We start from the raw sequence: 16,250 nt of genomic DNA on the forward strand, positions 1-16,250 counted from the left end.
CCTCTTTTTGACACAGTATTCTTTCTTTACTCAGTTTAGCTTTAACAAATGCCTGTCAATCTAAAGTCAGCTTGTCTTATAATGGCAAGAACAAGGACACTCCTTAGAAGCCTACCTGTCCATTTTATTTGTTTTCCAGTCTCCTGATGTTTGCTCTCATTCCATCAACAGGCTTGCAAAGCGAGAGGTTGCTCTACATACTCCTCATTGCTGTAGACCTTATTTTATTTATACACAAAACTCTGACTCAACATTGCTGAAGTCAGATGAGTCTTTCCCTGGCTTCAGGTTGTTCTGAATCATTCTATAAACCTAAAAGCTAAAGCTGCTTCTAACAACGAAAACAAAACCTTTTTCCTTCAGTTCCTAGCAGAACTTGTGTTGTGGTTTAAGTCTGTTGTTCATGTCTAATCATGTTCACTGGTGATCGTTCCAAGCATCATATATTAGAATGAAATTACCTAGTGTTCAATGTTTCCTTGATTGCATTTGGTTTGTCCACAATTACTGCATTTAAGAAGGGTGGTGGCGTTCTGCCATCCCTGTTCCTCACTCTGCAATTGGGAACGGCGGTCATGAAGAGGTGCAGACGTCATCGAGGTGGCTAGGTAACCCTGAGTATTTAAGGAGCTGAGAATAAAGGCTGATCTTCTTTTAGGTGTGGACAGATATGAGAGAGGTTGGATTGGACTAGTGAAAGAAAGATTTGTAAAGCTAAGAACATGTGTTTTGGAAGGTGTGCTAGATGTATTGGCTATAAGTTGCTTGTCCTTGCCTTGCTCAGCATCGTGGCCAACATCTTACTTTATTTTCCCAATGGCGAAACAAGATTTGCTTCAGAGCATCATCTTGGCAAATACGTGGAGTGCCTTCATGGCATTCTAGGTGGAGGCTTTTTGGTAAGTAATGAGCTAGTGGTTTCTTTTCTGTTTATCTTGGAACTACTTGGTATTACTGTTTTACCAGTTATATAAATTTATTGATCAAGTATGTTGACAGCAGGAATCTCTGGACTTGTATCAAAAGAATTTAGCTATATTACCCAATAGTTGTTATTAGTTACTATTGGTTACCTTATCTGAAACATAATGTCACTTCAAAGCTGAGAAAATTACAGGGTCTATGTTGCAGAATTCAAAGGCAAAACTGGAATCAAACCTCTCAGTGAGTCACAGTTTGTGGAAAAGGCTAAATCTTAAATTTTTGTTATATTATTGAACTAGTTTTCTTTTAAATGTCCCTAGATAACTAGCATTTAGTTACAATTCCTTAATTTCTGTTATCTGAGAAGTTAACAGTTATTCCTCTGCCTCTATCAAAGTCAGTTGTCAAAGCTTTACATTTGAGTAACAGCAAAGGATGAAGAATTGAGGATGTTGATTATAGGACATAGTTAATCAGAAACTCTTATCTTCTACCTCTTCAATTTTGTGGACCACACTGTAGCACATTTAAGTTCCCTGACTCCAGGTTTCCTTTTTCATTTGCTTTTAAAAGTCCTCTTAGAAATAGTCTACAGATGGAAAGGTGTCTGCAAAAAACAATTGTGTGGTAAGGGCCTCCATCTCATGAGAGGGGCTTACAGCTGTGACACAGCCCTGCTAGAGCCTCAACTGGCTTTTGCAAGGACTGGGCATTACACACAGAATAATACGAATGAAATCAATAGAACTGCTCCTGGAGCACACTTGTACAACCTCTCCTGGGCCTGCAGCACTGGGGCTCAGTAGTAGGCTTGAGTAAGAGCTGACAAGTACGTGACTGTTCCACTGGATGTTTTTTATTGCACTGTCTTGCTAAGTAAATCTGTGCAGTTTGCAGATAATACTTTGTTCTTTATGGTTTTTCAAGGTACTCCTGGGTGTAGAGTCTTTATAAGTGCAAGTCTTGTTAGTGCTGGTGGGGAGGATGATCTGTTCAATGAGCTCTGCTCCTTCTTGATTTTCTGCTAAAAGCTCTGGAGTATTCGTATTTCTTACAGATAGCTTCTGCTTTGTTACTTTGCATTTCTGTCACTGGAAACTGGTTGTGAAAACCTAGAAAAAGTTAGCTGTCTGTAATGAGAGGTTTGCCTGAATTGTGCAAAATATTCCTAGACTTTCTACTCCAGTCAGACTGGCTGCTTGTCCCACAGGCAGTGATGACTATTCTTCAGTGACTATATGTTGGTAGTTGGGTTTTTTTTAAACAAATAATTGAAAGACTTATCCTGTAATCCTCATTTGGCAGGAAGTGAGTGCTTTTTTTTTTTTTTTTTTTTTCTGCAAAGCATTTTACTTGCAGGATTGCAGCCTTTAATGTGAACAAAAACTTCTCAAAGTTGAAGTACTTTAAATTGCAGCAGTACCACGCCAGGCTCTTTATCGACAAGCTCTTTATGCACTTAAGTGCTGTGTATTCCCAAAGCAGAAATAGAAATAAATGTACCTACCCTGGTGTTGGTGCTGCTGATATCAGTAGTGAGATGCCTTCTGTGTTAATAGGAGTAAAACTGCCCCCCACCCCCTACCAAGAAGCAATATAAGTGATCACAGTGTGAGGATTGTGTTTCACCTGCGCCGTCTGTGCGACAGCCAGAACAGTGTGGTTTGTTTGCTCTGTTCCTAGGTGCTCATCCCAGCCGCAGTGTTCGTTGGGCTTCACAATGACGATGGCCGTGGGTGCTTTGGCCATGAGGACTGCGGGAAGAGCTGCACGGTAAGTGGGTCTCTGTGCTCCAGCCCCAGATAATCCTCAAGACAGACAATGGCTGCGTTGACCGTTTGTGTCTGTTTGCTGTGCAGATGCTGTCCTCAGTTCTGGCAGCCTTTATTGGGATCCTTGGTTCTGGATACTGTATAATCATTTCAGCACTCGGCTTGTCTCATGGGCCATATTGCTTTACTCGCCTAGAGAGAAACTGGATGTATCCTTTCACCGAATCCTCTGGAGGGTAAGTTGTCTGTTCCTGGGGGTGTTAGATCTTCCCCCACGTACACATGGGCTTTACTCCACTACCTTTCAGCAATGTCCAGTAACCATATACCAAGGTCCATTCATAAGTTTATGCTTCTCACTAAGAACTAAACAGATGACATCAGTTACCCACACTGCTACAGTTTAAAACCAAAGCAGTATAAATCCTCTATTCTACAAAAAGGGATCTGAGCATTTATAGAGGTAATAATACCTATATACCACATACTGTTCATGCCCATGAAATCTCTAACAGAAAGTATAAAGTTTTAGGACTTTGAGGCATTTACAAACTATGAATAGCGGTTGTTATGAAATCTGTCTTACTTGTGTAAGAATCTGTTTTGTGATACTTGCTTCTGAAGCTGCTTTGCGTCAGCGTAAACTGGCAGAATGCCTTCATTAGTGACAATAGCATAGAACCTTTGTAAACGAAAATAGGAGAAGTTTATAAGAATCTCTGTATGCTGTAGGGTGAGGAGGGCCAGAGGGTCTTAATTATCCCTAATTAGGGTTCTCCAGCAAACCAAGCCTGTGTAGCTTTGTATATTATTCCCCATTAATCCCCACAAATCCTGTGGGCTGGAGGAGGATTTGGGTTGGGTCATGATGTGCTTTGACAGTGTCTGTATGGTTGGCACCTCAAGGCTGTTTCTAGTAACAGTTTGTGGCTGATGCCGGACTGGAGGCAGCTTGAGTACTAAGCCACATAAAGCTCCTTTGCAGCAGGGAATTTGAATTCTGCATTCCAATTACATCTCTCCCAAGAGGGGGCTTTCCTCCTCCCCCCACCCCCGTCCTATATTCAGTTCTGTGACTGAACATAAAGAACTGAGTTAGGTCTGTGCTGAGGCTCAGTGGTGCTGATGTTCTGAAGATGTGGGTGGATGGCTGGAATATTGCAGTACCCCTCTGAATTTGCAGTGTTTGGCTCTTCCAGAGTAGGTGTGTGAGGGCCCAAAGACAGCAGCACAGGGGAGGAATGAGCCATTTGCTTCAGAGCAGTAATTGCTGTTTTTAGAATAAAGGCCCAGTCCTGAAAAGCTCTGTGGTTGTTTTGAGAAACAGCTTTGTTCTTCCAGCTTTCTTGAGCTTGTGTCTCACTTCAATCAGTCATAAAGATTCTGACTTTATAGCTTAGCTATTTTTCTAAAAAAAAGAAATTTAAAACATAACAAAAATGTATGGTTGATTGTTCAAGATGTTCTTAAACAGAGCTAACTGCATGGAATAAATCATTGCATTTCCTGTTGCCACTTAGAGTGATTATCCTCAGTGCAGTTACAGACTAGATGTAATTTGGTTCTAGTGTACGGTAAGCATCCCACTCGCTCAGTGTTAATATGCTTTTAATTGCTGTGTACAGGTACTTGTTTGAGTATAACAAGTGGTCTGCCTGTCAGGAACCTCACAACATCGTGCAGTGGAATGTCACCCTCTTTTCTATCCTCCTTGTCTTGGGAGCAATAGAGTTCATTCTGTGCTTCATACAGATAATCAACGGCATTCTTGGAGGAGTGTGTGGGCTGTGCTGCAGCCATGAGGAGGTAAGCCTTGTAGTTACAGCCGTGCTTCTCCGATGGGGGTGAAACACTGTTGTTACTGATGCTACTATGGAGTCTTACTTAGCAGCTATTTTTTTAACGTATTTTTAAGCAACAATTCAGTGTGCAACTTTTTTTACAGCCCTGTTGTGTTAAACATTTTCATGTAGTATTTGACCACATGCTTTCAGTTGATTCCTCAGCTGTCACAGTGAGGTTAGTCTGCATAGGAACTGGAAGCCTTTTTTCTTCCTGTGGCACGTGTGGTCATTAGCACTACTATATAGGTGATATAATAAAATACAAATCTGTTGATGGTGATGGTCTTTGCCATTGCTGCACAGTGGGGTGCAGTTTTGTGGTGGGCTGCTTGTTGCCCTGTATTTTGCTCACAGACTACTGAGAATGTTGTATGTCATGAAAACTGCAACATCCTGGCCTTGCTTAGGAAAATTAAGATAAGGAATAAACTGCACATAGCTAACAAAACCTGCAGAAAGATCTGGGGGTTTTTTTTGAATGAGGAGGGGAATTTCATCCAAATTTCTTCAGAGTCTTGTTAAACAGTTTGAGTATGTTGTTGTAATCAGTATCGTAGTGGTAGTGTTGGAATTGCAGTGGTTTAAGGTGTGAACCAGATACGATTTATTACACACATGTTATGTCTAAGAGTGTTTCAGTTTTTAATTGGCATAGTTGAATGTTGGGGCTCTTTCAAAGCTATTACTGTCTTCTTGTTCCTGTCCTCCATGCTGTAGCTGCAGTATCAAGAGCCGTGCTATGGTTGTCTAAATGTGGTCAGTTAAATTTGGCTCTTACAGTTGGATACAACATTAATGTTCTTCCCCTTAATATGTGTTTCTTTCTTTTTGTTCCCCCCACAGACATACGTTTGCTAGAAACCTGACAGTGCATTGACATCGGGGCACCTGTGGTGTGTGGGGTTTTTTATATTCCATGCATACTAAAATGCACACTGTTTGTTGTCAGGCTGTGCTGTTGCCATCAATTTAACTGACTTGGGGCCAGCCTTTGTTGTTGGAGTCATATGCAGGTTTTCCTCTAACCAGCCTGTATCTAAGGGCAAAATGTATTCTAAATTTCTTTGGTTTGTTTCATCTTAGTATGGGAATGGCCTGAACATGTCAACTGAAGATACCTTTTTTTTCTTTCTACTGACACAACAGCTCTGTACTTTATGCTGTCTTCCCAATAAAGTTGCACTTTCATTCTGGTGTTGGAATGAACACAAACCCAATCTAGTCTGGCTGGGGTATAAACAAATACTCGGCTGGAACAAAAGCAAAGCAGCAGTAAAACATGAATGATCGAGGGTAGATACATGCACTTCACCTTTTCAGGATTTTTTGGAACATCTGCTGTATTTCACAAATAAAGATTTGTATTAAAAATGTCCAGCAGGTGTCAGTGATTCTTTCCTTGGCAATGTGGAAACACTGCTTCCCTGGCCTTAGAGTAAGGGACTGTGGGGACATGAGAATATGCATATAAAGCAGTCATGTTATAACCTCCTTTTCCTCTCCAGCAGGTTCTGTCAGAGTGGGAGCTGCTCCGCTGTTTGGTTTGGATCGGTTAGCCGAGCCAGGCGATTGCGCATCAGCAGGGGTATGATTGATAGTCCAGTGGCATCACTGGGGTCTGACAGTTCAGTGGCAGCTCTGACGGATACAGCTGCGTGCGTGGAGCCCCAGCCCTGGCTCAGGGCTCGCAGTTCGTGGCTGGTGGCTGTTCAACGGCTGGAGCTGAGTTGCCTGGCAGTTGAGCCACTGCTCTGTGTCCCTTCTGCTGCTCTCCCAAGGGGCCTCACCTCCTGACTGCTCAGTCTTGAGACAAGACACCCTGCGGGTCTGGGGCCTGTTTGGTACCTCAGCAGACCCCCAGGCCTGGCAGGGTTCAGACAATATAGTGCAAATTCAGGTCAGCGGTGGCAGATTAACCTGAAATAGCTGACTTCACCAATAAGCAGCCTGGAGACGGTATTCTAAGGTCCTGTGCAAGAACCTCTGAAGTGTAGTTTGTAGCGTATTACAGTGAATGTTTTATTACAAGATAAAGTAAATCTGAATGATGTGCTGTCAGCAGCACTGTCAAGGTCAGTGTCCTACTGGCAGTGGTATTTTTAAAGTGAAAACCAAAATGTGATGTGCCATTTATTTCAAAGAAATGAGACTGATTACCACTACAGCTGAGTTTTGGAATGTACCATTTAATGTTGTCTTTGAAAACAGGTAAGTTTCTGCTTATGGGAGAAAAAAGAACTCCCTGTGGATGTCAGTGCATACTTAGTACTACTGTAACTAGGAGGGAGGTCTTTCAAAGGCACCCAGAAACTTGGTGTCTATCTCAAGCTGTCCTCACAGTCAAGTCTGCCCAGTACAAATATGTATCTGAAAAAAAAAAAATTAACTGTGAAAATGAAATTGTGCACACACATCTGCAGCAGCAAAAACTCACAGATGGGAAGAGTGTGTTTAGAATCTCGGGAGAAATACCATTTATTCATACATAAATAAGTAGAGGTAGGTGAGGGCAGTCTTAAATACCGTTTCTGCTTGTTGTGTTTATCCGTGCCTTGCCCTACTATGGGAGAGAGGAGAATATGCATGTGTTTATACACACACAATTCCTTGCAACTGTGCAGTATGGTGTCTCTGTATATGAAGCAGCACTCTTTGAAAAAGGATTTGCAAATTTAAATTGTGTGTAGTGAGAGGAGAAGAAAATGAGGGTCTGAATAGAGTAGGGTATAATTCCCACACAATTTACAGATTTTTTTTTTTTTGCCTTTGTATTTCCATAATTGTTACTTGTATTTGATACACACAACTAATTAACTGAAACAATTTTAGAGCTTGCAGTGGACAGAATGATTAGGCTAGAGTTTAGGATTAAAACTTTAGCTCAGATCCACATAGCACTAACACACAGCATTACTACTCACTGTTTATGATGTTGTTTAAAAAAAGGCCCTTTGTTGCCTGATGCATAAGACAGTGTTTTGGGCGTTTGATCAGTTACATCATGGAGAAGTGGTACTTTCAGGATATATTCATTTCAGTTTAGCAGAGCAGTCACTCATCCAGAGTAAACATGATTTTTCGGTAACGGGCTCGGCACCGACTCAGGAATATTGACAGCAATGGGAAAGCAGTTCTTGCAACACTTGGTTAGATATTTGAGAAACTGTTTGCTGGGTTTGCTTAATACTTGCTATAAAATGGTTGCTTCCTGTTCTAGCACTACCATGTGCCAGCAAAAAAAAACACACCTTGATTTGGTATTTGCAGAGTTCGGTTCCAATACAAAATAAATTCTGATGCAGAGTTCTGTACTGCACAATGAGTGCTGTTTCAGGTGTCATTTTCCAACCAAGTTTCTTCTAATCAGAACAGATTACTACAAGAAGTAACAGCAAATTTGATTGTAAACTAAGCTGCTCATTAGTGATTTTGGCCTTTGCTTTTAGAAAGAAAGATTTCAGCCTATTATGTCTCTGAGTTTTGTAATAAAAAAAAGAAAATCAGTCCTGGGGATGTGATGTGCCTGCTTTTAATTCAGCTGTTTCCTCTGATCTGTAAGACAGAGCGTTGATGATGTGTTCTGTCTGTGCCTGTGACCCTGCAAAGGAGGTTTGCTGCTAATTGTGATTAGAGGGAAACCTGAAAAAACTGTCCATAGTGATTAGGGAGTAGATCAGAAAATATGGAAAGATCCTCCAAGTAGAGTCTGAGGACTTCAAAATAAAACTATCTAGACAAAGGAGAGGAGAGGGAATTGGGAGAGTCACAGCAGAGAACAGGTAGAAAAATCGTGTAATCTCATGAGTATCACCATGCCCATTTCCTTGAGTGATCTCATTCAAAGCAATCAGAAGGAATTCGTTACAACATGCAACCCAGCTTTTATGAGATCATGAGAGGAGCCTCCTATGTGCAGAGCCTAAAACAGCTCATGAGGAAACAGAAGGAAAATAGGCCATGACATCATTGCTTCTAAAATCAGCAGTCTTGCTTTTGATAAAGCCCCAATTTTTTTTGTTCTCTCACTATGACTTTCCTGCTGTGAGCATTCAGACAGCTCTGGCTCTGTGTTACTGTGATGAATGTTTAATTGCTCAGGGAATGATGACACATGAAAATAGGGAAACTGTCTGGCTTTCGCTTTGCACAGTGCAGAACGACAGGCATTTCAAAAAACAGCCAGACCTTTTGTCCTGTACAAGAAGTCACGTGTCCTTAGGTCAGAGCCATAGCTGTGCATACTCAGCTGTAAGCACAGAATAGAGCAACTGGAGAAATAGCAGGATTTAATTTGTAAAACAGTTGAGCTGCGTAATTATGTGGAAAAGAGTAAGTAACTGAAGTGTGACAGTAAGTCTGCCTGTCAGTTTCTAACCAGTGTTATTTGGGCTTCTAGACTCCCTGCAAGGTAGCCGAGACTCAGCTTGGTGTTTGTGAGGCTGCCCTAAGCGAGCAGCAGGTGTTGGTTGGCCCTTAGGGCCATATCTGCCAAGCTCTGGTATTAATTCTGTGGTGTGAGGCAGTATGTGCCCCTCTGTAGAAAGACTGCACCTATTTATCATTTGACAGCTCCCTTCCCCACTTAAGGTAGAAAGAGTTTTGAGCTGCAGTAAGGCTGAGCGTCACAGAATATCCACATCCTGGTCCATGTTCTCGGGAGGAGTGTGTTTCTAAGCAGTCACTAGGAAATGAGATTTTTGAAGTTCCTTCCTGAGTCTGACTGCTAGACATGTTTCATTTGGAAGATCACAAAGGAGGATCTTTTAGAAGGGAAATTGCTATTTAAAGACATGCGCTTAGAAAGGACAATGAGTTTGGACAGCGGTACTCATCCATTGTTCTGTGAACCGTTAAACACCTCTGTGTCTCTGGAATCACACCCCAGTCACCTGGTTCCGGTGAACATGAAATGACTGAGTCCAGCTGAGGAGGTCCAAACACTTTTCATATCTAAAACCTTGTAATCTTTTGTTAGCTTAGAAGAGCAAAACCTCTAAAGTTCCTGAGAGATGGCTTTAGAGACATGTGGAAGCTGTTTGAGTTGTCTGCTGATACCTCTTGCCCTTTGGAGTATTGTTGTTAATGTCCTGTTATACTTCCCTAATGGGAGAGCTTCACATGCTGCCAGTTACCAGCTTCCCAACTACGTGTGGTATTTTGAAGGCATCTGTTTCTCAGGTGTGATGGTAAGTGTTGATTCTATGGATTTTTAATTAATTGCATTCCACTGCAAATAATATTGGGTTACAGCGCAGCGATGTAATTGTGCTTTTAAAGAGAACATGGATTACTTTGGTAAAATCACTGCAGGCAGACAAACTTGATCAAACTGAAAAAAATGTAAATATACTGAATGACATGCTGCATAGACTATTTAATTTCATGGAAGCGATTTTGCAGGGTTGACTCTTTTTTTCTGCTGGCTTTTTTTTTGTGTTATGCTTGTATTATGGAAGCAGGCACTATGTTGTTTTAATCCTCTGTGGAGGTTGAATTAGAGCTCTTTTACCAAAACAAAATGGAACAAAAACTCAAAAAACTTCTCATAACTGTTAGATGTTTGTAAGAGCTGGGTGCAGCCCAGTATTTAGAGGACTGGACACAGTTCACAGTGCACCAGGTGCCACTGTTGTTAGTTAAATACAGCTGATTGTCTCACAGATTGGCATAGTAGGATTTTCTCCATTACATTGTAACGTGCTCATCCGCAGTAGTAAGCAAACGCAGAGTTGCCCACTGCTCACACTGTTCTCTGTTCATAAAGAACTGTAGCCTCAGGGACAGAAGGCAGTAATGTAGTAAAAGTGTGTGTGCACAGTCAGTACTTAAGCAGGTATCCTGCATGAGTAAGGTGTTTTTATGAAGGTCCTGAACTGGGAGAATTATTAAAACATTAGACATTCTTTTCAAATTGTGTGTGCTTCCTAAAGCAGAAGAAAAACCTTATCTCTTCCAGTTGAGTAAAAAACTGTCAGGTAGAGAATTTGAACAGAAAAACATAGTTGAAAATTTGGGAAAAAGTTACCTGCCCAGTGATATTGATCTTTTGAAGCATTTTTAGCCTTAGGATTATTACCATTTTATTAAAAACATATATATTGTCCTGCAGCTTGTGAGAGAATAGCGCTGTAATTCAGAAACATTCCCTTTCCGTATTTCGCCTTTCAAACCAGTGCCTCTCGCAATTCATGGTTCTGGAGTCCCAATCTTATTTATGGAAATTATTCTAGTATCAGGTTTAAATAATCCAATAATCTGAGGAAAAGAGTATGGATACTTAGCAGAGAAAGCAAACAAAAGTCCAAGTGAATTCAATGAAAAACTTGTACTACTGACTATTTCTAGTATAACTGTTGGTGACAGGGGTGATAGATCCATAGAACTGTATCAGCAAGAAGCTGTTGAACTGGTGTGGTTGTGTCAATGAAATACCCTTCCCTTCATTGGTATTGATTCTTGTGAGCCTGAGTTTATTCTTTCAGCTTCAGTGATACAGCTGTGTCTGTGCTGGTAACACTTTGCTGTGGTAGGAGACACTGTACTCCTGTCTTTCAAGTACTGAAACAAGTACAGTAACAGCCTGATAAAATAGTCCTGTGGTTCCGTGGCGTGCCTTAGCAATTGTGCTCCACTACTGAGCAGTGTTACAGTCTCAGCAGGACAGAGCCGATGCAGTCGCCCCCTCCCACAGGTGATGAGGCTTTGGCTTCTAATCTGCAGTCATTTCACTGACCTTATAATGTCCTCTTATAGATCCTTCTGTTGGCAGTAATTCTAATAATACTGGAGTGTAACGTGTTCTATCGGTGCTGCCAGAGTGAGAGCTGTAACAAAACCTACAGGGTGAGTCCATGTTTTATTTTTGTGCATCTCTTTAGCTCTTTGCTCTGAGCAATTTCCTGTTTCTGTGTTTCCAGCACATCCTTCTGCCCTCTCTGCTGCTCTGTTTCCGCTTCCTTTCACAGATAAGGATTCTAAGCTGGGTTGAGAGGTCACAGAAAGTGTAGCACCTTCCTTCTGAAGCACAGACAAGATGAAAGAATTAAGAAAAAAAAAAAAAACACCCCCACACAAAAAATCCTTGTAAAATAAAAATGAAGAAGGCCTGAGAGTTTCAATGAAGTACCCCAACTAAATAGCTTCACCCCCTTGCTTGTATTATTTGGAAGTTATTTTACACTATCTGGGATGCAAACATGTTTAATGTGTGGTTGTGTTCCTCTAGCATTTTGGGAAACAGTTTTGTAAAAATGCAAGGGTGTTTTGTTTATTTTAAATTAAAACCCCCAAACAATATTTAACTGAGAGTTGTGAAACTGTCTTAATCTTTATTTTGTGTGTGTATGCTCACTATTTTGTACCCTGGTATTTTTCTTTTTGACTTTTGAAGATTGGGACTATCAGATGTGAAATTCAACCCCAAGGAAGTAGCTAGGCAGGCTGAATGACTGTGTTTGCTGTGGACACTGTGTCCACACAGTAATATTTTTCTTTCTTTACTGCAGAGTTTTATTTCGATTGTGCTAGCCCTGCTTGGAGTTGCTTTCTCTGGATACAGTTGCATCATTTTCACCTTGGGGTTGATCCAGGGCCCCTTCTGCAATTCATCACGTGGATGGGATTATATCTTCAAAGACACTGCTGGAGGGTAAGAAACGTCAGTGTAACTCTTCTGGAAGAAACTGTTTATCAAAACACGAGTCAGACAAATTCTCTGTTTTACACGAAATGGCATAGTCTCTTGAACACAAGACCTATATTGGTGAGTGAGGTTTTTCAGCTTCTTGAATGAGCACCTGAATCCTCAAAGAAAAGCATTTTCCGCCTTGTTTAAAGAAAGATTAAATGTAGGAATCTTCATACTGATCAGACCTGGTGGTCCATCTAGGTAAATGTGATTGTACCCACCACCAGATAAGGAATGTGTAGCAAAGAGTGTAAGATCAGAGTGAGCGTAGACGGGTACTTTTGCAGAATATTCTCTCAAATTCCTCAAGGTTTTGAGTCAAAGAGTATAGGTGGCATTTTTATATTTAATAACTCAATAGGTTTCTCTTCAGGTTCTAAAGCTCAGTGAAGTCTGTGGTTTGATGGCTACTTGTTTTTTCATACAGCTGCTGTATCCCATAAACACCTAATCAAGGTACACAACGTGTTGTCCATGTCCCAGCCTCTTCGAGGCGTGAAAGGTTTGGTTTAGACCTGTAACCTGAGGCTGCTTTTGCAAGATTTTACATTCTTCCTTTAAAAGATCAGAGCTTTATAAGACTTGAGTATTTCCAGTCGTATAATGCCAGGCTCTTCCAGCTCCATCTGAATGCACTGAGGATTAAATTTGTCAGAGAATCACAAACAAGTTTCTTCAGCATCCAACAGCAGTTCCTAAGCTATGGCCTTCTCTGACTACAGCCAGCTTTATTTTAAAATACTGAACTGCATCCTGCAATCTATACTATGTATCACCAGCATTACCATTCCATTTGTAAATACAAAAATGAGAGTTTGAGTTCAGTGTAAAGGGCCAGATGCTGAATAATGTACTCCAGATTTGGCTCAAAGCATTTCAGTTATGAATGTTTAAAAAAAAAAAAAAAAAAAAGCAACTGACAACAAACGAGTCTAACAAAGGTTCTTGCAATTGCCCTCCAGGCTATGGCATGTCTCAGTGAAAAGCGCCCATGTCATCTGTGCACATTATGATCCCCAAGGATGCAGAGCATGGCTCTGGAACAACTGGAAGTGGCACACGGTGACACTCACCTCAGATCTGCCCTTTAGGCTGTGTGGACTGGTTAGACTGATGGTGTGGGGTGTTCCTGCTCTCTGCACGGGACTGGTGTCAGCTGGACTTAACCTAAAGCTGAAATTAAATCAATAAAATGAGAATTCCTGTTTTAAACTTGGCTTTTGCCATTTGAAAAAAATAGCAGTGTCTTTCTAACACTTGAGTGTGTAACAGGGAAAGTAATGAAGCAGATATATTTGAGGAATAGAAGTCTTTTCACTCAGCTGCGTTTGTCAAACCTATGCAGGAGTTATGCTGGTGTAATGAAAGACTAGAGTCTGGCTCCTAAACTTGAAGCATATAAAGACCGGTATTTTTTTTTTCTATATATTATAGGTAAAATAATGTGTATCTAAATTGAATTGCATCCACCACATTTGACTGACTTCACACTGCTGTTTCTCCAATAGGTACCTCACAGATTACCTTGCTTGGTCTCAGTGCACCGAACCTGCTAAGATAGTGGAGTGGAACACCATTTTACTCTCTATTCTGATAGCTCTTAGTGGACTGCAGCTGATCATCTGTTCTCTCAAAGTGGTTGCTGAGTTGAAACGGACACTCTGCGGGAACTATTCTGTTTTTGTCCAGGTAACAATAGTTGAGGTAATTCCAAGTCAATTTAGCTTCAGCAGTTTCTCTCAGTTGAGGGACCTACCCTTTTGGCTTATGTATTCTCTATGCTACTGCATTTTTATTACCAGAGGATATGTACTGATAACAACTCTGTTGTGTTTCATTCATTTACCCTTATGGTATGCGGATATTGGTGACTGCTTACGCTGACCTTTAGGTCTAAGACTGAGAAGAAAAAAATGTGGCTGGGGATTCAGCACTGATGCTGAGTCCATTACTCCTATGTCAGCAGAAGTATCTGAGCACCTTCTAGTATTTAATTTCAAGTCATTGTTATCAATGTCTGGGTTTCACAGCAAACAGAAGGTGCAGGAGGTGATATGTAGCAGTCATGATCTAGGCATCAATAGGCCTTCTGGTTTTGGATGGGGTAGAGTTAATTTTCCTTCTTAGTAGCTAGAATGTTGCTGTGTTTTGGGTTCAGTATGGGATTTGGTATGAGAACAATTTTGATAACACACTGATGGTTTCAGCTGTTGCTGAGACATCAAGGACACTCGAACTCCCCATGTCCTGTCTGTGTGCAGATGTACAAAAAGCTGGGGGGAGCGCGGCCAGAGCACTGTACCCAAACTGGCCAATGAAATATTCCATATGGTGTAACGTCACGCTCAGTATGTAAAGGAGGGTCAGCTAGGAACTGGGGGGTTCTCTTTTGTTTCCGGGATTGCAATTACAGGAGCTTGGATTCCTTCAGGATCACCAGCCAGGAATGATATCAGACAGCAGGTGGTGAGCAGTTGCATTGTGCTTTACCTGTTTGTATTTCCTGTTATTTTACTTTATTTGTTATTAAATTGTTTTTATCTCGATCTATGGGCCTCCCTTTACCCCTCCAACATCTCCCCATCCCCTGGAATGGGGAGCGAGCGGCTGCCAGCTGGGTTCAAACCATGACAGTAATAACTGAGAGGGCTCTGCTTTGGGCAGAGGAACGAGGTAGAACCCTGGATCTCAGGTGGCTGATGTTGCCAACCTGCACGCTGGTGGGAAGTGGTGTGGTTCAGCCTGGTGCTTAGTTTCCTCAGCGTTGGAGGGAGGGTGACATTAGGGTTTACCCTTCCCTGCCCGTCTGTACTGGGATTGAGGAGCCCTCGGGGTTTGTCACCAACAGTCTCAGTGATGACAGCACATTTGAGAGAGATTTCTAATTTGGAAAAGCAGCCATCGCCAAGAGCGTGCCCGCACGCCCACACCCCCATACACACGTGTATCTGTACAGTGGCACACGCAGAGAGCACGGGGTGGGTTCCGCCCGCAAGGGGAGCGCTGGGTGGGCAGCGCTGGGTGGGCAGCGCCAGCGGGGCAGCGCCAGGCCTCCCGGGCAGCGCTGGCCAGGGAGCTGCGGTGCTGCACCGCCCGCGGGCGAGCAGGAAAGGGAGAGCTTCTCCTGGGAGCTGATTGTGACAGCAGCCCAGGGTGAGGTCAAGGCCTGTGGCAATTTTGTCTCAAAACACTCCTCTTGCCAGCGAAAGAGCCTCGCCAGCCTGGGACCCAGTCAGCTGCCACTGAAGGCAAAAGCGAGACTGTGGGCTTGTCCCTGGGCGCAGGGCAGGGTCAGCTCTGAGCTCCAGGTGTGTGTTGGGTTTAGACTGGATGTCAATTTGAACAGTCGAACAACTTCCATGTTGGCTTGACTTGGGAAAAAGAGGGCAACTACTTCCTTCCTTTTTTATTTGCAGGCTGGGATTCTCTGAAAATGACAAGGAAATCTTCACTGCTTCTTCCCCACACCCAGAGAAAGAGAGAAATGGCTTCTCCAACATTTATGGTGGTAGTTTTGGGTGCTGCAAAGACGAATTAAGCCCTTGTCTTAAATCTATGTCTCTCAAGCCTCTCTGTTTTGGATGAAGTTACTGAACTGTTTGACATCTACATTTTTCTACTTGTTTTCTAACCTGTTCAGTTGTCCCTGGCAGTGACACCCTCCCACTTGTTCTGACAACAGGGAAGTTTGAATACCATGAAACTGCTTTTGTATTGAAATCACCTTTTTTTCTTTTTTTAATAAACTGCTGTAAAACTGTTATAGAGCTGTTATACTCCCCTCTTTTTGTTTAGAACACAGGTAAGGGTCTGAGTCACATGGCAGTATGTCAGGAGGGGTTGTTCCCTGGAGAATTAGTGCACCAGGTTGAAGCCATGATTTCTAAATTAATAGATTTTAGTTACAGATAGACTGTGATGGTCACAAAAGGCAGCAACCTGACCTGCTCATTCCGTCTTGCAAGTTCTTAACTGCATGATTACTGAAAAAAGTCTGTCAAGCCTCCCTGCAGGTAAGGCTTT

The 16,250-nt window shown here is 42.1% G+C and overlaps 2 protein-coding genes across 2 annotated transcripts; both read left to right on the forward strand.

Moving 5' to 3' along the window:
* The first annotated feature begins 722 nt into the window (after window positions 1-722).
* LOC141963172 (transmembrane 4 L6 family member 1-like) lies at window positions 723-5,665 on the forward strand. Its single transcript, XM_074912247.1, has 5 exons — window positions 723-899; window positions 2,608-2,697; window positions 2,784-2,932; window positions 4,322-4,502; window positions 5,384-5,665. The coding sequence occupies exons 1-5, from the start codon at window positions 723-725 to the stop codon at window positions 5,396-5,398; spliced, it is 612 nt and encodes a 203-aa protein (XP_074768348.1). The 3' UTR covers window positions 5,399-5,665.
* A 3,770-nt stretch (window positions 5,666-9,435) lies between these two features.
* TM4SF18 (transmembrane 4 L six family member 18) lies at window positions 9,436-15,990 on the forward strand. The gene is made up of 5 exons (XM_074912312.1): window positions 9,436-9,726; window positions 11,294-11,383; window positions 12,046-12,188; window positions 13,736-13,916; window positions 15,644-15,990. The coding sequence occupies exons 1-5, from the start codon at window positions 9,550-9,552 to the stop codon at window positions 15,656-15,658; spliced, it is 606 nt and encodes a 201-aa protein (XP_074768413.1). The 5' UTR covers window positions 9,436-9,549; the 3' UTR covers window positions 15,659-15,990.
* Window positions 15,991-16,250: the final 260 nt, after the last annotated feature.

This window comes from Athene noctua, chromosome 8, assembly GCF_965140245.1.
Source record: "Athene noctua chromosome 8, bAthNoc1.hap1.1, whole genome shotgun sequence".
Lineage (NCBI taxonomy): Eukaryota > Metazoa > Chordata > Aves > Strigiformes > Strigidae > Athene > Athene noctua.

Bases quoted from the DNA above. Each gene is read 5' to 3' on its own strand.
- LOC141963172 (XM_074912247.1), top strand. From the start codon at position 723: ATGTGTTTTGGAAGGTGTGCTAGATGTATTGGCTATAAGTTGCTTGTC. The intron at 2,698-2,783 runs GTAAGTGGGTCT...TTTGCTGTGCAG, and splicing joins ACTGCGGGAAGAGCTGCACG to ATGCTGTCCTCAGTTCTGGC. The intron at 2,933-4,321 runs GTAAGTTGTCTG...TGCTGTGTACAG, and splicing joins TTCACCGAATCCTCTGGAGG to GTACTTGTTTGAGTATAACA.
- TM4SF18 (XM_074912312.1), top strand. From the start codon at position 9,550: ATGGCTTTAGAGACATGTGGAAGCTGTTTGAGTTGTCTGCTGATACCT. The intron at 11,384-12,045 runs GTGAGTCCATGT...TCTTTACTGCAG, and splicing joins GCTGTAACAAAACCTACAGG to AGTTTTATTTCGATTGTGCT. The intron at 12,189-13,735 runs GTAAGAAACGTC...TTTCTCCAATAG, and splicing joins TTCAAAGACACTGCTGGAGG to GTACCTCACAGATTACCTTG.